Source organism: Phyllopteryx taeniolatus, chromosome 10 (assembly GCF_024500385.1).
Source record: "Phyllopteryx taeniolatus isolate TA_2022b chromosome 10, UOR_Ptae_1.2, whole genome shotgun sequence".
Taxonomy (NCBI): domain Eukaryota; kingdom Metazoa; phylum Chordata; class Actinopteri; order Syngnathiformes; family Syngnathidae; genus Phyllopteryx; species Phyllopteryx taeniolatus.
In genome coordinates this window covers 17,738,602-17,762,470 of record NC_084511.1, presented here as the reverse complement: position 1 = coordinate 17,762,470, position 23,869 = coordinate 17,738,602, and the positions used below count along the sequence as shown (strand labels likewise).

The window sequence follows — 23,869 nt, the reverse complement described above, 5'->3', positions numbered from 1 at the left end:
AAGAAGTACAATAGTTTCACCTATCCTCTAATGATAGACCCATCAGACCCTCTCAGACATCGAATGAATATTAAGTATGTATCTATCTATATAAGAGTCGTCATTGTAGTGTTGCAAACACTCATCATTGGGGTGTTACTGTTAAAGATCCTAGTTTGGTATCATTGACTTTTGGCTTTAGTACAGACATACATAAAACATAACTGTTTCTGTGTAAATAAAAAACAAAAAGTACACAACGTTAAATTGAAGTAATCCAGTGGTGTACACTTAGACTAGACTACTACTGAACTACTATACTCCATCCCATTTATGTTTAGTGTTCAGAACTTTTCAAGAACTAAAGAATCAATGTTTACATAATTTGGTTGTGCAGAACTAACTGACCAAATCCAATAATTCCATATTTGAATGACTGAAAGAAAAGTGGCCCTAGGACACCATAAAGAGTCCCTGTGATGTAACATCACTTATTGGAATGAATATTTGTAGCTCTGAAAAGAAGAAATATACAGGAGCAATGATTGCAAGTGAGGTGAGATTATAGTAAGCAGATATTTACACGTTTTATGTTGAACAGTGTTAATTTATTTAAAAGTTCCGAACTGCTTCATTCAACATGGGAAAAGACCCTATGATGTACACCATACCCACAAAATTAAATTAAACAATAGTGTGGTCACTAAGGAGGAAGCAATGAACTCTCTCCTCACTTCCCTGTCTGTAAAGCAGAAGAAATGAATCAATAGTGATGTGATTTGTCTCAAATGTTTAACCTACAAGCGTGATGTCTGACCTTTTATGGAGCATTTGTCACCTGTTCTTATTCCTCTCCACAGTCAAATTGATGCTGGTCTTTTAAATGTTAAAGCTTGCAAAAGGTCCAAGTAAACTGCAGCACCAGTCAAACAATAGGATACACATTTTCATTCAACAGGATGTGTCCAAACTTTTGACTACTACTGTATACTTGTATAAGTATTTACTACAGTGTTAGAATTAGTCTGTAGGAACTTGGCTTGGAGAAAGGAGGTTCACAGCTTTAAGATCCACAGCGGACAATAAAATAAGATTGGAACTTGTGCCTGGAGGGATGTCAGTTCCCAAACACTACTGGGGTGCCCTTGAGCAAATCAAATAAACTTTTTGTTGTTGTCTGATAACAATAATCACTCTAAGAAATAAAGGTAATTCCGAGGTTCTGTATTACACTACTGGTTCTATATAGCAGCCCTGGGTCCAAATTGCATCGTTGTACACCAATGGCGTTACAGTGGCTGAAATAAGTATTTAACACACCATCGTTTTTCTCATTATTTAAATGTAATTCCGAAGGTGCAAATGACCTGAACATTTCACCAGATGTTGGGAGCAACCCAGGTAATCCGTACATACAAAGAAAGTAGAACAAATAAACAAACTCAGAAATTCAGTTGTGTGTAATAATGTGAAATGACACAGGGAAAGGGTATTGAACACGTCAACTGGTATTCATTTCATACTTTGTACAAAAGCCTTTGTTTGCAATGACAGCTTCAAGACAGCTCCTGTATGGAGAATCTAGTCACATGCATTGCTCTGGTGTGATTTTGGCCCATTCCTCCAAACAAGCAGTCTTCAAATCTTGAAGGTTCCGTGGGCTTCTTTTATGGACCTTGAGTTTCAGTTCTTTCCATAGATTTTCGATTGGATTCAAGCTGGGCCATTTTAGCAGCTTTATTTTTGTTTCTTTGAAACCAATTGAGAGTTCCTTGGCAGTATGTTTTGGATCATTATCCTGCTGAAATGTCCACCTTCATTTCATTTTCATCATCCTCATAGATGGCAGCAGATTTTTGTCAAGAATGTCTTGGTATATTTGTCTATTCATCCTTCCTTCAGTACCATTTGCTGAAAAGTAGCCCCACGCCACCATGCTCCCACATCCAAACTTAACTGTTGGTATGGTGTTTTCATCCGACCACACTATATTCTCCCAGTATCTAACTGGCTTGTCCAAATGTTGTTCGCCAAACTTGAAAAGAGCTTTGACATGCTTTTTTTCCCCCAGCAATGGGGTCTTGTGTAGTGAGCATGCATACAGGCCATGGCGACAGAGTACATTACTCACTGTTTTCCTTTGTGACAACAGTACCTGCTGATTCCAGGTCTTATTGAAACTCTCCACAGGTGGTCCTTGGCTCTTGGACATCTCTTCTGATTATTCTTTACACTCCTCTGTCAGAAATCTTCCGAGGAACACCTGATCGAGGCAAATTTATGATTGTCTTTCCACTTACCCATTATGGCCCCAACTGTGCTCACTGGACCGTTCAGAAGCTTAGCGATGCGCCTGTAACCAATGCCATCGTTATGTGTTGTAACAATTACTTTGCGATGGGCTTGAGTCAGCTTTTTGCTCTTACCCTACATGAGATGTGTCTTGACTCACACCTTGGCAATGAGACCTCTTTGTAGGCCATCAATTAGGACTGAGCCAGCTGATATTCATTTGCACTGACAAGGGGCCGGAATGCTGTTTGATTATTGATAGATTTTAGGTGTTGTCTTGGCTTTCCATGCCTTTTTGCACCTCCCTTTCTTAATGTGCTCAATACTTTTCCCCTGTGTCATGTCACATTTTCACATACAATGTAATTTCTGAGCTTATTTGTTCTACTTGCTTTGTATGTGTGAATTACTTGGGTTGTTCCCAACATCTGGTGAAATATTCAAGTCAATAGGATCTTTGGAAGTATATTTAGTGAGAAAAATGGTGACGTGTTAAATATTTATTTCAGCTGCTGTATTAGTTATCAATGACGATATTGATGCTGATAATTGAAAAACAAATCAAGTACTCTAGGTCGTTGGGTGCTTCTGCTCTTAACTTGATTTGTAAAGGGCCTTGTACATTTATTGAACAGGAGCCTTGGCAATTTTAAGTAACCTGTAGAAAGGAAATTAGTTGTGTTATAATCTGCTTTGGGGTTCATTAATAGGCAGTACTTTTTGATGTCCAATACTGTGAACTCAAACTTAAAAAAAAACAAAAAAAACTCACAAACTCAAAATTCACAAACCATAGTACAACATATTCAGGATCGATTGTAGTGTGTGTGTATTGGGGCAGCGAGGGTGGGTTTAGGGTGTGGTGGGTGGCCTTCAGGAGGATTATACTGTATATGGCGACCCACAATTTCGATTATCAGGGCATTGGGGGCAGTAAGCCCCAAGCTTGGATGGCAGCATATGTTGCTCCAAAACCTGTATGTACCTTTTAGCATTAATGGTGTCTTCACAGATGATAAATGGTAAATGGACTGCACTAATATAGCGCTTTATCTACACCATCACAGTGGCCAAAGCGCTTTACAAAGCTGTACATTCACCCACTCACACACACATTCATACACCAATGGGCAACTGCTGCAATGCAAGGCGCTGCCAGGCCCACTGGGAGCAAATTAGGGTTCAGTGTCTTGCCCAAGGTCACTTTGAGATGCGGACAGTCATAGCCGGGATTCAAAGCAGTTACCCTTCGGTCACTGGACAACCTACTCTACCAACTGAGCCACAGCCGCCCAGATGTATGAGTTACCCATGCCATAGGCTCTAACATACCATCACAGATGCTGGCTTTAGAACTCTGTGCTGATAACAATCCGGATGGTCCTTTTCCTCTTGTTGTGTTGTTGTGGTGCATGGTGAGCCTCACCCCATCCATGCTTGTCAACAACTGAGCCTTTCAGGGATATTCCTTTTATACCTAATCATGACACTCACCTGTTTCCAATTAACCTTTTCACCTGTGGAATGTTACAAACAGGTGTTTTTCGATCATTCGTCTACTTTCCCAGTTTTTTGTTGTCACTGTGCCAGCTTTTTTTGGTATTTGTTGCAGGGATCAAATTCAAAATGGGACAATAATTGCAAAACAACAACAATAACAACACAAAATAATATTTATCAGTTAGAACATTTCATATTTTGACTTTGTAGAGTATTCAATAAAATGTAGGTTGAGGGCTTGCAAATAATTTTATTCTGTTTTTAATTTATGTTTTACACAACATACTAAATTGGAATTGGGGTTTGTAAAACAGTATATAGCTTACCTTCTATATAAAAGATTAGAAACACCTAGAAACACCTCAGCCCCACTGTACTACCCATCATTTTGGTGCTTTAAAGTACTACTGAATCACATTATTTTCCCCATTTGATGTCCCCAAACAAAATCAATAATGTGCACAAGTTGCTCTCTCGAATTCACACATCTTATTGACCTTGTCCACATTCGTCCAACCTGTTCATTAAGTTAACGAGCACAGAGAAACAGCAATTGGGGCAGATGGCTTTTTTAAAAATGTATATATTTATATATTTTCCCCCCTGCAGGCTGTTGAGTGTGGCCCCAACTGCATTTGAGGGGACATGATTAGTACATGACGCAAATGATCATTACACACTCAATGTCTCTTATTTGCCACTAGATGGCAATGTTGTACCAAATACCCAAGTGGGCCGCTTCGTGGTTTGTGATATACATTCAATGCTAGTAAATACTTATTTATCTTACAGTATGCATAAAGACACGTCTGTATTTTCAATGACTCGCCAAATACACCACTTGACTGCATTATAAAGCTACCTATTAATCAAATTAGAGACTGCACTAATCAGCATATTAAAATCGCTGACACATATCTGCATGCGTGTCTGTTTTTATGGCGACAAGAGAGCTTATTGTTAGACACGAGAAGCACTCTCATAAACATATGTCTGAGTTTTACAACGGGTCATTTTACGAGTCTTCAATCCAATCTGGCCATTATTATCATCAGCCCAACCTTTTTGATATACGACAACATCTGGCGGTAGCATGCATGGGGCCGTTCGCTCGAACAACTCCTTTCTGATCACTTAGCGCCTTCGAGATGAGTTTTAACGCTCATGCTTTTTATGGCCCTTCCCATATGTGCGCGCGCGACACACACGCACACGCACTCACACAATCACACACACACACACACACACACACATACATACTGTTTGACACGCTTTGTTCCACAGCCAGAGAGATACAGGATGTTGCCAACCTTATGTCTGCGTGGGTGCCACGGAGTTGGTAGATCGCAGTGTTGGGGATCAACGCAGGGCCCAAGTGACATCTCTGTTTGTGGATGGCTATACAGTGATATTTGGGCTAACTGTGTGTGTGTGTGTGTGTGTGTGTGTGTTTGTGTGTGTGCGTGGGTGTGTGCGTGCGTGCGTGTGTGTGCGTTAGCGGATATAAATATAAGCCACCCGTGGGGCCTTCGCTGACCCGCATGCCGACCGAGGCAAGGCAGAGCATGGCGAGCCACTATCAAACAAATGTGCTGAAGGATAATTCTGAACGTGTGTGCGTGTGTGTGTGTGCGTTTGCGCGTGCGTGTGCGCGCGTGCTGCTTTTATTTATCAGCATTGAGAATTATTGTGTACACACGTGGGCAGGCGCTCTCATTTCTCCTTCCACAGCAGGAGGCAGAAACAGATAAAAGATGACACGATTGCTGCTTGTCGACTCCTTAGACTCCAAACTGCAAAATATGACGAAATGTTAACATATCCATTTTGCAAGAACAACAACAACAACAAAATAATAATTCACAGTTCTTTAATTATCCGTCAAATTAAGCTAATATTGTTCCTAAATCACTAGCTGTTTAAGGATCAGATACTTATCAATTATAAGTTTAGCAACGGGAAGCGCAGAATTGTAGAAAACATATAGTAGATATATTTTAATTGTACAATAATAATAATAATAATAATAATAAATCCATATATGTGATGTCGTTACTCTTTTGTTGCGTTGTACATTCATTGGCACTCTATGGTACAAATGATGTATGGAAATTTGTGTTGACAAAATAACGCATCTATTCCACTATTATTATTATTATTATTATCGTGGTACTAATGCAGTGCGTCGTTGTGCATCTGCTGTAGAAAGCACGATTTACACCAAACTCCAACAATTGCTTTGAAAATACATTCTGACAGTGTCAAACCTGCATGACTACTGTATTATTGCTATTATTGCAAAGTGCTTGCTCCAGGGATCTCATTCAGACGTGTGTGCATGGCCAGTAGTGAAGTCCTTATACAGGAAATCACTTTAGAGAGTTGGGCACATGAAGTGTGATACATTTCTTTCTTGTTATTCCGTGTCTGCAGTTATTTATTTCTTGGCTTGTGGCGATGCTGTGGGACAAGTAAGACGCAGCACAGATGAGCTGTAATCCTCACATTCGTGTTGCACTTGGTCCCAAATGATTTATGTCGTGCATCAAATGGAAGCTCTCTGTTTTCTCGGTGTCGGATTGAAACTGAAAAAAGGGGCAAAACGGCTTTGTTTCCTTTTTTTTTCCTTTTTTTTTTTTTTAATGGATGCATATTCCTGCAAGTTTTTGGAGGGTATATGCAGTGTTTAATGTGGTTCTTGTTTTTTTACTTTTTAAGAGTACATGTGTGCATACAATAAATAATGTATATTAAATTGTATATACAGGTAATATTAAATAGAATAAAATTAGCTTCATAACTAATGTGTCGAAATTGGAACATTCATCTCATCTAACAAACATTAGCTTCATTATAATAGGCACCTAATGATGCATTGCTGGTTTTTTTTTCTTTGTCTTTTTTTCTTTGACATTATCCATAAACGGGAACAGAATTACACGAATGTCTTCCCCGACTGGAGCGTGGCTAGTTTGTCACAAGCAAACGCGCGCACATGGAGAGCCAGCAGACGCTCACGCCGTGCACAGCTTCTGGCTAAGTGGCTGGGGCGGGACATTGCAAGTGCTGGAAATGGGAAATGGGAAATGGTTAATGGGAAATGGGGAAAGGGGAGTTGGGCGTTTGGTGCTGCGGTGGGGTGGGGTGGGGTCACGCAGCATGCCGGTCTCGTTGGTGGACAGGTGATTGTCCGTCTTATTAACCGTGTTTGGGGCGGGGGGGGGGGGCGTTACCGTTCTCCTTGTAGGCCACGCCCCTCTCGCCCACTCCTCTTCGGCGTGCCACGGAAGGTCTAAAGTGATTCCTCTGGGAAGAAAAGAGCGCAAACCACGCGAGCTGGAGCTGCCGAGGAGCCGCAGTCGCTGCAGCCGAGGACTGCCTCCGAATTTGCGCCGGGGAAGACTCCGTGAATAAAGGAGCAGAAGGAAGGAACGATGTCACCTGGGTGTTTCTTCCTCGCGTGGACTGTTTGTTGCCAAAACTGACATTTTGCGTTTTTTTTGTTTTGCTTTGGTTTTTTTTTGTAAGCTTGCACCTTGATCCGCGGGAGTGTCGCAGCCTTGTGTTCTCCCTCTCCTCCCTCCGCTTCCATTGACACGAGGTGCACGCTGACAGCCTCTCGCTGCTTCCACATGTCGCATCTTTTGTTGACTTTGAGAAGCGCTAAAGTGAAATAGAGCACGCGACACTTCGCTCCCGTGACAGCGCCTTCAAACGGAGGCGCGAGGAGGGGAGAGAGTCATAGGCAGAGAGTGGAGAGGAAGAGAGAGATAGAGAGAGAGAGAGAGAGAGCGCGCGAGAGAGACGGCGTGAAGGTGTGTTTTGATGTTCGGCATCCACGAGAGCATCCACAGGAGTGGGAGTAGTATGAAAGAAGAGCCCATGGTGGCCGGCATGAACGCGGTTCGGACATGGATGCAAGGTGCCGGGGTGCTGGACGCCAACACAGCCGCCCAGAGGTGAGCCCGAGGCGGCCTGCGGGCAGGGGTGGGCGCAGTGCACGGGGAGCGAAGCACGATGATCGCATCTGCGGCGTTTAGAGCTCCACAAGCCGGTACCACTCGGGGCAGGCAGCACGCGGTCCCAGAGGACGCAGTTGTTGGAGAACCATGAGAACCACCGCTGGCTTTAGGACTTTAGGACTTTAGGAGTTGATCCGCTTTGCAGCCAGCAGGATTTCAACGGCGTGGCATTTCAGCATCAACATGCAGCTCACTCCAAGCAACTTTAGGCGTGCAAGCTTGAAATGTCAACTTTTGCTTCTGACGTTTATGGTGATGAAGTTTTTTTTAATTTTTTAATTTATTTATTTTTTTTATTTTTTTTATTTTTCTCGAATGCACGCATAGAATCCAAAAGAGCGGAATTATTTGGGATTTGTTATCATTTCGACCAAACGTTAAAATCACAATTGTTATTATTGACTGCTTATGAATGAAAATCTGAATTCCAAGCGTCCTTTAATTAATTATGTTTGATCTTTAGGTAATAGCGCACAATCATTGTAGTTTAAACATCCCATCAACGTTATTAAATTAAATTGCACACCGCTTTGTCTTTTTTTTTTTTTTTCTTCAAAGCGAGAATATGCTTGAACTTTAAATGTTACGCACGCGTTCCCTCGTGTTTTTCTACTTGAATTTCCGCTCCCGGCGCTGATTTTGTGCCTGTGGTGTCCGTAGCGGAGTGGGTCTGGCCCGAGCGCACTTCGAGAAGCAGCCTCCTTCCAACCTGCGCAAATCCAACTTCTTTCACTTTGTGCTGGCTCTGTACGACCGCCAGGGTCAGCCCGTGGAGATCGAGAGAACCACCTTCGTAGATTTTGTGGAGAAGGAAAAGGTGAGTTGAAACATTTTAAATAATAATAATAATAAGTTTACGCACATTTTTTAAAACAAATATCTAAAGGTTGTCGTTGATATTTCACTGCAGATGCCCGAGTACCGTTAGCCGGCCTGTTTAATCAAAGTAGTTTATTAGCGAAAATAAAGTGTCCAGCAGGCATCGTTACAACTGAATACTCGTGTCAGTTTTGACATTGAGTCTTGCAAAGTTTAAGGTGCATTAAACTCCGAGTGGTGTTTTTTTTTCCAATTAAAACATTTTATTGCACTTTCCGGTGCTGCCAGAAAATAACATTTAATTTACCCCCCCACCCCCCTCAAAGAAAAACGAAACCAACGTCGTTTGTATTAAATGTTAATGTTATTATTATTTTTGTAAGCTCGGAAAAAAATGAAATGTTTACTTTGAAGTGATTATTTGGCTGGTTCAAAATGTATATATGCATGTAGTTTTTGAAATCCTAATGCCATTTTACGCTGGCCAGCATTAACAAGGTCGTTCAGCATTTTACGATGTGTCATATTAACATTTACAATTTTGCAGGCCATTATATATATATATATATATATATATATATATATATATATATATATATATATATATATATATATATATATATATATTAAATAAAAGCACATCCGTGTATTTGTATATAGAAAATATAAAACGTGACTTTGCGAGAGAGGTGATGTAATTTACTTTATTTTTATTTTATTTATTTTTTTAAAATACAAACTCCGTTAAATGAAACTGTTGCTGTTCTTACTACATATTGAACTGTTAATTTGACATTTTTGTTTGTAGGAAACGACAGGTGAAAAGACCAACAATGGGATCCACTATAGACTGCAGCTCCTCTACAGTAACGGTGAGTTTCTTTTCCCGGATTTTGATGCAAACGCACCGAGTGAGTGAGTGATACACTCCAAACACTAGAAGCCGAGAGCAAAAGCCATCTAATATTTTATGAAGTCCTAATAAACACGTTTTCTTAAATGTTTGTTTAGAAGAATGCGAGATAGAAATTCAATGAAAAGCTTTAAAAATACTCAAATCTAAGTTGTTGTAATTACTATTATAATTACTATTATAATTATTATTAACAGGAGTGCAACTGTTTTCAATCAAAATAACATTTTTGGAATATCTTCCTGTAGTTTTACTAATATTTTGAAAGCCTTGTTTCTTTGATCTTTATTTAGTCCTTTTTGTTCAGTAACTGGAATGTGGGATTTCATAAGCATGTGTGCGCGTGTGTGCGTGTTTGTGTGTTTATTAAAAGATGCATGGAATTATCCACTTTCAAGGGAAGTAAAAAAAAAGTAGGGGTAAAAGTTCAAATTCATCCAGCTTTTTTAAATTGCTCCAAAAAATGAAACAATGCGATTTTGATTCTCTTGGGATGCTAAATCATAAACAATAATTTCCTGTCTGTGTCACAGGCATCAGGACAGAACAGGACTTGTATGTGCGACTAATCGACTCCATGACCAAACAGGTGAGCGCTTCCATTTGACTATACTGCCACAGATTTGAACTTTGCAGCGGTTCCACACTTGTAGTGGTCTTAATTGTGGACCCACCACTACCCACAACCCCCTCCCCCTGTGTCTGAGACCCTCAACTTCAGCACAGCGCAGTCACTGTGATAAACGACCTGTCTTACCTGTGGAATACATTTACGAAGGCCCAAGAACATAGAGGACATGTGTCCTCCTATACTCTACCTCCGCTTATAGCAGCCAGTAACTGGAATGTAGGATTTTATAAGTGTGTACATGTGAGATGTGTGTGTACGAGTGCGTCTGTGTGTGTGTAGAAGAAGTGCAGGAGTGTGTCAGGGTTGGGGAGAGACAGTGATGCATGCCAGCTCACTCTTTGAGGACCTTGACCCTCATTTCCTCAATGTGAAACAGAACAAACTCTATCTCAGCGTGTGTTATGGCCAATCACATCAAGAAACACAAAGTGCTACATATAGACTGGCACAAAAAGTGCGGGAATCCTTTCATAAATTGAATTAACAGACTGACAAAATTCATCTCTTTATAGGTTGTTTGATATTAGGTGACATTAGGTTTAAATGGAACTTACAGTATAGAAAGAGGGAGAAGATTTTATTTTGATCCTAGTGTGTGTGTGTGTGTGTGTGTGTTTGTGTGTGCGTACGCATGTTGAACGCTACCCTGGAGAGCATGTTGAGTGGGGTTGCAGGGGAAACCAGACAAAAATTTGGGACGCTGTGCTCTTTGGAGCAGATGGTGCACTATACTCCAGTCTGGCAGCCCAACTGCTCACTGTACACCACACATAAACAATACATGCGCACACACATATGTGCACACAGGACACACACGTACACATAGAAATGCTTTCTTCCTTGTTGTTAGAAGTGTTCAGGAGGACAGGGTTCCCACGATACACAGAATTAAAAACACACTGTAATATTTTTATGGCCATAGTTCTCGGATCACATTAATAAAAGAATAAACAAATTAAAATATCTGTATTGTTCTTTTTTTTTTTTTTTTTTTGCTTTACTCTAGGCGATTATCTATGAAGGCCAGGATAAAAATCCAGAGATGTGTCGGGTTCTGCTGACCCACGAGATCATGTGCAGGTAAGACTGACTCCCACCTTGCTGCAAATTATTTTAGTCCAGAATATGCCTTTGAAAACATAAAAAATGAAGGTGTCTCTACTGGAGTAAAGCGAGGGCAAAGATATAAAGAGAAGTGCTAAATTACTATAGAAGTATTTTCATTTTCTTCAAAGTGGGTTGGGAAGATTGGCCCTGGCCTATTTCTGTTGGTAGGGGTGTGAGAATGTGTGTGTGTGTGTGTGTGTGTATCCTTCTCATGTTCAGCTAATTAGGACAAGAAAAAGCTCATTACTCAAACCCATCCTCCTTAGTCTGCGTAACACATGCAGTTTGCATCGTCCTGACAGTGAGCTATGTGCCGAGGAGGCCACGCTCGGATTGCCCACGAAACACACTCTCACACACTCAAACAAGCAGACCCCTGTCAGGTTCGTTCGCAGTGTCAATAAAGGTATCATACGGCCGATAACCATCTAAAAATGCATGTCGACTTATAAGTAGAAATAAATGGCCCGTGGCTCTTCCTGGTTATCACACAAGGCAATTTAGATCACTTGTTTTCATATGCTGCAGGAAACGGCCCGAGATCAGAAATCTGATCTGGCTCTGTGAGCCTCCTGTCCTGGGGGATGCAAAAAAGTAGGGGGAGGGTCAATCCCTCTCCCTCCTCTCTTTTGTGTATTTCTCCACCTCCTGCCATACGGCACAAAAGCAGATGCTCACATGTAGCAAGATCCAGGTAGACGCAGACACGTGTGTGTGCAGGCGCAGTGCAGCGCAGGGGAGAGAGGGAAAGGAAGATCTCAAGACGATGTCGTCTTGAAGGTGGAAAGAGATGGCAACAAGCAAGATGACAACACACTGTTACATTGTGCTGCAGTCAAATCATTGGAAAAAGAACTCGTCACATCAGTATGCAACCCCCTTCTACCCAGCATGCACTACTCCTCAGGTCCGGTGGGACCACTCTGTGACCCACTTCTGAGGCAGAGAAAGAGCGAGGCGGGATAGAGGGAGGGGACGAGCTATGAGGAGGAAAGACAGAGAACACAAGATGTCTGCTTGTGTGATGTCTGACAGAAATGGAGCTAACCTGAGTCCCAGAATGTGATTTAAGTTCCTATCCTGTCTGGCTCAAGCTCACAGCTTTCGCTCATTTCCAAACTGTGGCCAAAACCACCCTGTTGATCCCACTTATACATCAGCGGCATGAACCCGGTCTTACCTCAACAAGCCCGGGAAAAGCCAGCTCCTGCTGTATCTTAAGCTTGCCAAAAAGTCTCACGCCCTTCTCACTCCTCTCTCCTTTACGAATCTTTACACATCCTCGTTGCTGCACATGTTCTGCACATTTCGGTGGCTAACTTTTCTTGTCGCCCCCACAGTCGATGCTGCGATAAGAAGAGTTGTGGAAACAGAAATGAGACCCCATCAGACCCGGTAATCATCGACAGGTAAGCAAAGTTTGACCTGTTGACATGGCCCATGCGGGGAAGACGTGTCGCATGTTGACGTTTAATACATCAAAAAGTCCGGAGAAAATGTCACACGGCTGAGACGTGTCATTGGTCAGAGAGAAGCAGAACAACCAGTTGTTTACATTTCACCAGCCATAATCATCGCTGTGAGCAAAATGTGTGAAGCAGCAGTAAATACCATTGCCGCAGTCCAGGTGTGTGTGTGTGTGTGTGTGTGGACTCCTTTATGTGTGGTCACACACAGTGTTCAAGTGGTCAGGTTGATGACTTAGATGATGAGCAGTTAGCGTTACAAGTCAAGTCTGATGTGTATGAATGTGTTTTGCTGGATAATTCCCAACCGACCCAAGATGCTTTGTTGTTTTTAGCCTGCACTCCTTGCAGTTTTATCTTAAAGTGTGCTCCGATCTACCTCTCGTCGTAAACTACCGATGACTAATGCAGCAGTTTACATGATTTATACTTAGTAAAGGAAGAAACAAAAAAAAACAAAAAAAAGGCAAGGCCCTGCATGGAGATTTACAGTTTGGCCTCTGTTGTGTGGCACTCTTGGTCAGAGTGATTATTTTCGCATATTAAACTTGACATTGAATCATTATTACTAATGTTAAGAACACAAACTATTCAAGCAGTTTTTCTTTAATTTTTTTTAAAATCTATTTTCTGGCCTGGTAAAAAAAAAACAACCCAAACAATATTTGTTTGTATAGTTTTTATGTTGTGTCGACAGTATGTATGTGCACGTTAATGAGGCAGTGACCTGTGCTATCTGATGAACACAGCTGTCCTGTTCTCACTGCTGCGTTGTCAAAGGCTACTCTTTTACCTGTGTATGTGTATGCATGTGTGTATGTGTGTGTATTTGTGTGTGGCACCACCCTGGTTCCGCTCCAGTGAAGCGGAAGGCCTCACCTCAGTGCTCCCTGAGACAGCTGCACCCCAACCGCATGGCCTTAGACAACACGCCTGCCCGTCACTCTTTGCCGCAACCATTTTTGTTCGCATGCGTCCGTACTTGTTGAGTTTCCTCATCAGTGTAATAGCGGACCGCCATGTCTCCTCAAGTTGGTTTTGGAGTTTGGAGCAGTCGCACCTAGCGACGGAGGCCCAGGCACCGCCCTCCCCGCACCGAGCGTGCCGTGGTCTCTCCGTGGCGTTACTCCCCTGACGCTTAATGGCTCAGGTGTGCAAGGCCGCAACAACAAATTAGAGCGGGCGGAGGGAAAACAACGGCCATATTTCCGCTTTCCTCTCCGACGAGCACTCTTCCCGGACAGGAAATTAGGTCAGGTGAGGGGAGTGTGATTTGGGGTGTGTTGTTGGTCGCTCAGACTGAAGATTGAAGTGAAATATGAGGAGGCGGGTTTACTGTAAGTGTTTGCTCATTTAGCATCTATATAGTCTTGGCAGTTGTAATAATCAGGCATTCATAAACAAACAAACAACTGTGATGCCAGAACTGACTCAATTAACATGAACCCCCCCTCCTTCAAATTCATAAAGAAATACCATCAGCGGCCCCTCTCCACCCTTGAAGTTATTTAGTTCGTTAAATAAGGGCTCGTTAGCCTGCTGCTGTTTCGCAGAGATGATTAGATTTTACAGCCCTAATTAGCGGGGCTAGCTCAAACTCTTCTGGAAGAGTAATGGGTCTTATTGGCTAATTAGCTCTCTCTCTCGTTAAGATTGGAGAAACAGGCCACGGCAGCAAAACCGCAGGAATGAGGAAAAATAAAGGCAGCTAATGAGAAACTTATTTGATTGTTAGGAGAACAAATCAGTACAGTGAGCATCTTGCAGCGATCTGGGTACTGTACTCTCACGAGGAGACACCCTCTAAGCCGCTCTTGTTGAGGAGAGAATTTGTTTGGACATTTAAGCGTCTACAGGAAGTTACATGAAACTGATTTTGATTATGAGAAGTTGTAGATGTATTCAATCTGCAATGCTGTTACTTCGGATGAGTTGAAGTGTCTTGTTTGTTTTAGCTTGAAAGAGGGTTTTTATGTTTTTAGGAATTCAATGGTTTACCCTGACAAATGTGTGTCAGCGGAAGCAGCGGTGAAAGGTGAGATGCTCCTGTGCACCTCTCTATGTCTTCCCTAGGGAAACATGGGGTCCACTTTAGCCTCTTACAGAAACAGGATAATATGAGGGGGAGCCCTTAACCCCTTCACCTCCACTTTCAGCTCTCCTCATCACTCCTGCTTAGCACAGGGTTAATCGTATGCAGGCACTGCCAGTCACTTTGTGGTTTTCCTGGATGGGCCTCACATCATGAACACATCTCCCTCTCACCCGTGGACACCTTTGCTATGTCTTTATATAGCTTCTGTCAATCCATTTCCTGCTCTATCTGAATAACTTGCCCTATGCATTTGATTGCAGACTAGTTTGTCAGTTGTGCTCGCTGGCTCTGGGGCTGAATGCCCCCGCAGCTCCGAGCGGCCTCCTTTGCCTCATACCACCTGTGTCCTGTGGTTCTTGCCTGTCCAGCTCTCGTAGGCTTTCCGCGGGGAGTCCCCCAGGCATGCTATCTCTGTGGCCCGAGATAAGGATCCATAGGACACCCTTGCAGCATGTTCAATTACCCCCCCCCCCCCCCCCCCCCCCCCCCACCCACATACACACATTTCCAGTTGCTGTGTTTTAGATTGTGTGTACAGACGATGTTATTTCAGGTTAATTGCTGTTTTCAAGTGTGTGCTCATGGGTGTTTGTGTTTGCGCACACTCCTGCGGCCCGCTGTTGATGTGGCCCATTTCCTCGCAAGCGCGTCTGTGCTTGTGTATCGGCGTCGATGTTGGTTGTTTCCCTGGGAGTGTGTGCGGTGATAGAGGCCATTTCCTGGCGAGTGTGTGTGTGTCTTGAGTGAAGAATGTCGGGCAGGAAGTGCTCCTCCCGGGGAGGATGATGTCATGGCGGTTTCCTGTTCTGCTCGTGGAGCCGAATGGCTAGGACCAGGTTTTTGATCAACTCTTTGCTGCTTCAGGTCTAGAACTCCCTTGGCAACATATGTGCTAGGAGTGAATACTCTTGGGAGGCTCACATGTTTTGAAAATGTTGTTTTGCAAGCGTCTGCATTCTGCTGCTTGTTTGTCACTCTCCTGCTAATTGTCTCTCTTTAGTGGGGAACCCCCTCATTGTTTTGGTTGTTGTGTTTGGATGCACTTCCTGAGGTGAGAGTTCATGTGTTGCCTTGGCTGAGCTTACGTGCGCTTGTGAATAATGTATTTCATTGACTTTATGTCAGCTCTGCCAGCCCCCCAAGCCGAGCCCACCCATGTTTAATTCATCCATCTCATTTGTGTGTCCGCGCGCGTGTATGTGTGTGTTTGCGAGCGCACACGCTTACGAATTTGTGTCATTTAGAGGCCCGGTCTGCACCTGTCCAGCCATTAGCGCGCTTCTAATTTGCATTTGATGCTAATGTGGTTTACTGGCAGCGCCTTCCGTTCCTGCAGCTTAGTTTCACTTTCATATCCATGACTGTGTCAGCAAGAAGGTGAAAACATACTTATTGTACATACGGCCGTCAAACCCTGTGCATCTCACTTCAATAATGACAGCGTCATCATTTCCCTATGTCATGTTGTCCTGCCATTTGCCACTTAAAAATGGCGCATGAATTCAGTTTACAAAAAAAAACAAAAAAACAATGAAACGTGATCCAGCATTGCTGCACCTTTGAAGAAATCAGTAAAGATTGTGCTGCTATTTTTGTACTTGACTTTGGCTCGTAGAAGGGTTCAGTTGCAGTTGTTGCAGATTTCAGGGTCAACAGCAATAAACATTTGGTGGGGCTTTGCAAAGGGTTGGCTTCAAGCTACTTGTGGTTGTGCAGGGCTTAGGGCCAAAGGGGCTGACTTACTGCCTCATCGATATGCAGAAGTCCCTCCCTCAGGTGCAGGCTGCTCTTCTAAGAACACAAATATATACACAGAGCTCTCACTCTCAGATAAACTCATTCCCAAACACAGTATGTATGGAGACATGTGCATGCGCACCCTTAAGAACACACAGCCATGTCAATAAACACACATACACAAATACATTTTGACCTGCAGTTCCCTGCATCTGTTTGGCTGCGTGTTCTTTCTTCCCTGCAGTGGTTTCCCCCCTCAGGGTTGGAAGAAAGCTCGGCCCCAGGGGACGGACGGCTGGGATGATTGACAGCAGAGAGTTTGGAGGTCGAGGAGCCTTTAAAACAGGGCTGCCTCTTTTTTTCTCGTGCTGCAGCACTGTAACCCCCAACAACCGCTGCACTTTCACTTGCAAAGGGGGAAATAAAATACAGTATTCTTGTGTTGGTTTAGTTTTTCCATATATGAAACATCAATTTCAAAAGCTGCTTTGGGGCAAGGAAACAATGGGGGAGGCTTATTTAAAATTTTTGTGGGTAAGTGTAAACTAGACATAAAAATGTGCGTGTATTTCCTTGTTGGGTTTTAATTCTCCCCCCAATAACAGAGATGCTATCACACTTTGTAGGTTGTAAAACTAATGCCCTACAGCTGAATGCATGTAACAAACACTTTATTATCCCTCATAAAAGGCAATTTACAAATGTCATAACACCTAAACTGGCTCGTAAGTAGCTCAGTTTTCTGCCTAAATTGCTTCATCATTATTGTTTACTTTCCCTCCTTGACCTGGCCCTTTTCTTGGTCATCCCCTCTGCCTTGGTGCCAGTGTTTGTTCTGTCTCAGAATGACAGGGTTTGGCTGGCCAGACCTGGTCCAAATGACAAGCGTCCTACTTCTTTGAAAGACATTTTTGGTACAGAAATTGCAGGCCAGGGAGATAGAGATAGAAGGGGAGGTAAATAGAATAAGGATATATTTACTGTACAAAAAGCCTTTTGTGTGAGTTTGCGTGTGTGTTTGTGTGTGTGTGTGCGCGTGCGTGCGTGAGTGCGTGTATGTGTGTGTGTTTGTCTGTGTGGTGCTGCAAGTGATGAAAGAATAACATTTTCCAGGACTTAGTCCATGCCCTAGAAGATGCGCTCAATTTGCTTTTCAAATGAGGCGTGAAGAGCACAAGCGTGTGCCTCTCAGTGTGATGGTATATTTGTCTTTGTGTGTGTGTGTGTGTGTGTGCACGTGTGGCAGGAGCAAGGCTTTGTTTTCTCACTGCTGATGCCTGTGGACAGTCAGAGCACGGCTTAAGTGCGCTCTCATGGCCAATGTGTTACACGGCTGTCTGTTTGTGCCTGTAATAGAAAAGACTCAGCGGCAGTATGTCATTGAGCTGCATGTGATCCCTGATCTCAGCCTTCTGTCTCTCTCTCTCTTACACACACACACACGCACACACACACACACACACACACACACATGCACACACACACACGCACACACACACGCACACACACACACCGTGATCTCAGGCCCAATGATGCATTGTTTACTCCTGCTTAAGTGAGAACACAGACAGTACGTCTCATGCCAGCTCTATACCCCCCAATGCTGGCGTCTCATTTCCTACTAGCCCGTCTCCATCCCAGCCCCTCTTCTCGGGAGGGTTACCTCAGTGCCGTAGCCCAGGATGTAGTTCCAGATGTCCAGGATGGGCGCTCTGTTGACCCGCTGTGCCCGAACGCAATGTATAGTCTGTTGATTGTTTTTCATCAATCTGTTCAGGAAGAATGGATCGCTGGCCAGGCAATGCGAGCGTCGCTCTCAGTTTAACACGCCACAATAGAAGGAAGACCTGCACGGCATGGGGGAGAGGGGGGGGTTGATGGTGGGAGTGGGGAGGTGTTGGGCTATATATGTAGCATGATAGTAGCATTTGGACAGTCTAACTAAACAATACGGGACAGATCTTTTTTAAGTTAGGAGATTTGTCATGTCTGTTTAATTTACGAAAACATATAATTATTTCCAACCTTGTTTGATTTTTAAGACATTGAGCTTGACTAATTTGAGCTGCAATGTTAAGGTACAAAACAATTCTTCAAGGGACATAATTAAAGCCTAAAGCAGGCATGTCAGCAAGCAGACAATTATGGTCAACAGCAGCGTTCATCAAAGGAATGTATATATTCTTTCTCTCATAATATATTCTTTATTTTAAAACTTGGCATTAATCATCGACAAATGAGCCCCAGCGCATGTCACTGTTTCACTTCAAAAAGCCAAGCTCGAATTTAAGGCCTTTGTTTGTGTTTATGTAACTGATGGGGGAGACAAAGTAAGGCGTAGGCAATCGACACTTTGTTGTTTTACACTGCCTCAGCCCTTTTGTGTGTCGGTGCTTGTTTGTTTGTTTGTTGAGTGGCTTGACCTCGCTGAGAGGAGCGTTCGCTCCTCCTTGTGTTCGTTCGCCGTGCTGACTGCCACCCATGTGTGTCTCCTCTACTCTGTTTCGCTCTCTGCCTTTTTTGAATGTGTTTTTCTTTGGTCTTCCCACTTATAACTCCTGTTTTTTTTTTGTGTGTGTCTGTTTTTTTGGGGTGGGGGGGGTAATCACACATGGAGTCTTCCCGCCTTTGAACACTCTTACTCACATCTACTTCGCATCCTGCATGTGGCGCGGGGGTGAGTCGTGCTAATTATCCCAGTTATTGGCTTCTCCTGCATGAGGACCTTGATTTACATGAGGTGACATTCAGTTCAAACACAGAGACCTTTGCAGCCTTTTTTTGGAAAACAATTAACAGTGTCGTGTTCTCCTGTATCCTCTTTTGCTCCTGATGCACCACTCCCTCGCTCTCTTCCTCTGGCTATTGTCTTCACTAATACACAAGACTTGCAGGCAAAGAAGTGAGCATGTATGCAAGCATGAGGCACATTTACAATGAATTATGGGCCTTGTAAAAATACACAAAGTAGGGCCCTGTCATTGTGTCAATGCTGAGAGAGAAGCACACACACATTGCTATCCAATGAAAAGCATGTATCTCCAACTTTTGTGCATCTTTTATTTCTATTTTTAGCCGAACAAAGTTCTGAGCCACCCAACAGTGCCAGTGTCCTTGTAAGATATCAGGATGTACTTGAAACAGCATTTGAAGGGCATAGAGGGGATAAAAAAAAGTGCTACCACCACAATTTAAGAGGTTAGCTTTTCCAATGATGTGAATAATAGTAACAACAATTACGTCTTCATGTTTCAGATAGAAATATAAAACTTGAAGACATGCTTTGAGAAAAGAGAGTAACATTATGCTAGCTATCAGGGGCATCACTAGGTTTTATGGACGGCACACCAAGCAATCAGTAGATGCAATATTAATAATATTTATAGCATATCTATATATTTATAGATAAGCTACCCTATTTCCATATAGAATTTAAATGCATTGTTGTGCCAGTAAATAATAATAAGTCTGTTTTGTATAAAAAAGACAAGAATAAATGTGACAAAGTGTTTATTCACAAATCAGTAATACAACCCCAATTCCAATGAAGTTGGGACGTTGTGTTAAACATAAATAAAAACAGAATACAATGATTTGCAAATCATGTTCAACCTATATTTAATTGAATACACTACAAAGACAATATATTTAATGTTCAAACTGATAAACTTTGTTTTTAGCAAATAATCATGACCTTAGAATTATATGGCTGCAACACGTTCCCAAAAAGCTGGGACAGGGTCATGTTTCCCACTGTGTTACATCACCTTTTCTTTTAACAACATTCAATAAACGTTTGGGAACTGAGGACACTAATTGTTGAAGCTTTGTAGGTGGAATTCTTTCCCATTCTTGCTTGATGTACAGCTTCAGCTGTTCAACAGTCCGGGGTCTACGTTGTGGTATTTACGCTTCATAATGCGCCACACAATTTCAATGGGAGAGAGGCCTGGACTGCAGGCAGGTCAGTCTAGTACCCGCACTCTTTTACTACGAAGCCAGGCTGTTGTAACACGTGCAGAATGTGGTTTGGCATTGTCTTGCTGAAATAAGCAGGAGCGTCCATGAAAAAGACGTTGCTTGGATGGCAGCATATGTTTCTCCAAAACCTGTATGTACCTTTCAGCATTAATGGTGCCTTCACAGATGTGTAAGTTACCCATGCCATTGGCACTAACACAGCCCCATACCATCACAGATGCTGGCTTTTGAACTTTGCGTCCATAACAGTCCGGATGGTTCTTTTCCGCTTTGTCCCGGAGGACACGACGTCCACAATTTCCAAAAACAATTTGAAATGTGAACTCGTTGGACCACAGAACACTTTTCCACTTTGCATTGGTCCATCTTAGATGACCTCGGGCCCAGAGAAGCCGGCGGCGTTTCTGGGTGTTGTTGACAAATGGCTTCCGCTTTGCATAGTAGAGTTTCAAGTTGCACTTACGGATGTAGCGCCGAACTGTATTTACTGACATTGGTTTTCTGAAGTCTTCCTGAGCCCATGTGGTGATATCCTTTACACATTGAAGTCGGTTTTTGATGCAGTGCCGCCTGAGGGATCGAAGGTCACGGGCATTCAATGTTAGTTTTCGGCCTTGCCGCTTACATGCAGTGATTTCTCCAGATTCTCTGACCTTTTTGATGATATTATGGACCGTAGATGGTGAAATCCCTAAATTCCTTGTAATTGTACGTTGAGGAACATTGTCCTTAAACGGTTCAACTATTTTCTCACGCACTCGTTCACAAAGAGGTGTACCTCGCCCCATCTTTGCTTGTGCATGACTGAGCAATTCAGGGAAGCTCCTTTTACACCCAATCATGGCACCTACCTGTTTCCAATTAGCCTGTTCACCTGTGGGATGTTCCAAACAGGTGTTTGTTGAGGATTCCTCAACTTTCTCAGTCTTTTTTGCCATCTGTCCCAGCTTTTTTGGAACGTGTTACAGCCATACAATTCTTAGTTAATGATTTGCTAAAAACAATAAGGTTCATCAGTTTGAACATGAAATATCTTGTCTTTGTAGTGTATTCAATTAAATATAGGTTGATCATGATTTGCCAATCATTGTATTCTGTTTATATTTATGTTTAACACAACGTCCCAACTTCCCTGGAATTGGGGGTTGTATAGAATATATATATATATATATGGTAGCGGCACGGTGACGACTGGTTAGAGCGTCTGCCTCACAGTTCTGAGGACCGGGTTTCAATCCCCGGCCCCGCCTCTGTGAAGTTTGCATGTTCTCCCCGTGCGTGCGTGGGTTTTCTGCGGGCACTCCGGTTTCCTCCCACATCACAAAAACATGCATGCGAGGTTAATTGACGACTCTAAATTGCCCGTAGGTGTGAATGTGAGTGTGAATGGTTGTTTGTTTGTATGTGCCCTGTGATTGGCTGGCAACCAGTTCAGGGTGTGCCCCGCCTCCTGCCCGATGTTAGTTAATAGGCTCCAGCACGCCCGCGACCCTAGTGAGGAGAAGCGGCTCAGAAAATGGATGGATGGATATATATATGTGGTGGCGGCACGGTGACTGACTGGTTAGCACATCTGCCTCACAGTTCTGCGGCAGGGCCGGGATTTGAACCCCGGTCCCGCCTGTGTGGAGTTTGCATGTTCTCCCCATGCCTGCATGGGTTTTCTCAGGGCACTCCGGTTTCCTCCCACATCCCAAAAACATGCATGGTAGGTTGATTGAAGACTCTAAATTGCCCTTAGGTGTGAATGTGAGTGTGCATGGTTGTTTGTTTCTATGTGCCCTGCGATTGGCTGGTGACCAGTTCAGGGTGTACCCCACCTCTCGCCCAAGATAGCTGGGATAGGCTCCAGCACGCCTGCGACCCTAGTGAGGATAAGCGGAACGGAAGATGAATGAATGAATGAATATATGTGGTTTTCATCCTGGCCGCGGAACAGTGGACCAGCTCTACACCCTCGGCAGGGTCCTCGAGGGTGCATGGGAGTTCGCCCAACCAGTCTACATGTGTTTTGTGGACTTGGAGAAGGTGTTCGACCGTGTCCCTTGGGGAGTCCTGTTTCGGGAATATGGGGTACCGAACCCCCTGATACGGGCTGTTCGGTCCCTGTACGACCGGAGTCTGAGTTTAGTCCGCATATCCGGCAGTAAGTCGGACTCGTTCCCAGTGAGGGTTGGACTACGCCAAGGCTGCCCTTTGTCACCGATTCTGTTCATAACGTTTATGGACAGAATGTCGAGGCGCAGCTGAGGCGTAGTGGGGGTCCGGTTTGGTGGCCTCAGTATTGCATCTCTGCTTTTTGCAGATGATGTGGTGCTGTTGGCTTCATCAAGCTGTGATCTCCAACTCTCACTGGAGCAGCTCGCAGCCGAGTGTGAAGCGGCTGGGATGAGAATCAGCACCTCCAAATCTGAGACCATGGTCCTCAGTCGGAAAAGGGTGGCGTGCCCTCTCCAGGTCGGGGATGAGGTCCTGCCCCAAGTGGAGGAGTTCAAGTATCTTGGGGTCTTCACCAGTGAGGGAAGAATGGAATGGGAGATCGACAGGCGGATCGGTGCAGCATCTGCAGTGATGCAGACTTTGTATCGGTCCGTTGTGGTAAAGAAGGAGCTAAGCCGAAAGGCAAAGGTCTCAATTTATCGGTCGATCTATGTTCCTACCCTCACCTATGGTCACAAGCTGTGGGTTGTGACCGAAAGAACAAAATCCCGGATACAAGCGGCCGAAATTAATTTCCTCCGCAGGGTGTCCGGGCTCTCCCTTAGAGATAGGGTGAGAAGCTCGGTCATCCGGGAGCATCTCAGAGTAGAGCAGCTGCTCCTCCACATCGAGAGGAGCCAGATGAGGTGGCTGGGGCATCTGATTCGGATGCCTCCGGGACGCCTCCCTGGTGAGGTGTTCCGGGCATGTCCCACCGGGAGGAGACCACGAGGTAGACCCAGGACACGCTGGAGAGACTACGTCCTTCGGCTGGCCTGGGAACGCCTCGGGATCCCCCCGGAAGAGCTGGATGAAGTGGCTGGGGAGAGGGAAGTCTGGGCGTCGCTGCTAAAGCTACCGCCCCCGCGACCCGACCTCGGATAAGTGGTAGAAAACGGATGGATGGATATATAACAATAAAATATATTAATTATATATATATTGTTAATTATATCTTAACATCTATTTACAATATACCATTATTATATATAATATAGTATTATATCTGTAAAATATATAAATCTGTACATTCATTGCAAAACAACAAACATTTTCCAAAGCAGACCCCAACACAACAAAACACTATATCAACAAAAAACAGCTACAACAGTTGAGATTAATTATAAC

At 43.6% G+C, this 23,869-nt stretch overlaps 1 protein-coding gene across 3 annotated transcripts in view; it reads left to right on the top strand.

Moving 5' to 3' along the window:
• The first annotated feature begins 7,025 nt into the window (after window positions 1–7,025).
• Window positions 7,026–23,869, top strand: part of ebf1a (EBF transcription factor 1a) — a 75,919-nt gene continuing 59,075 nt past the window's right edge. Inside the window, exons 1-6 of one of the 3 annotated variants that reach the window (XM_061787882.1) lie at window positions 7,026–7,730; window positions 8,454–8,610; window positions 9,421–9,484; window positions 10,059–10,114; window positions 11,163–11,236; window positions 12,604–12,672. In XM_061787882.1, the coding sequence (XP_061643866.1) occupies window positions 7,597–7,730; window positions 8,454–8,610; window positions 9,421–9,484; window positions 10,059–10,114; window positions 11,163–11,236; window positions 12,604–12,672 (554 nt within the window). In that variant the 5' untranslated portion in view covers window positions 7,026–7,596. The remainder of the gene's footprint in view (window positions 7,731–8,453; window positions 8,611–9,420; window positions 9,485–10,058; window positions 10,115–11,162; window positions 11,237–12,603; window positions 12,673–23,869) is intronic. The other 2 variants (XM_061787880.1, XM_061787881.1) reach the window with 2 other exon arrangements.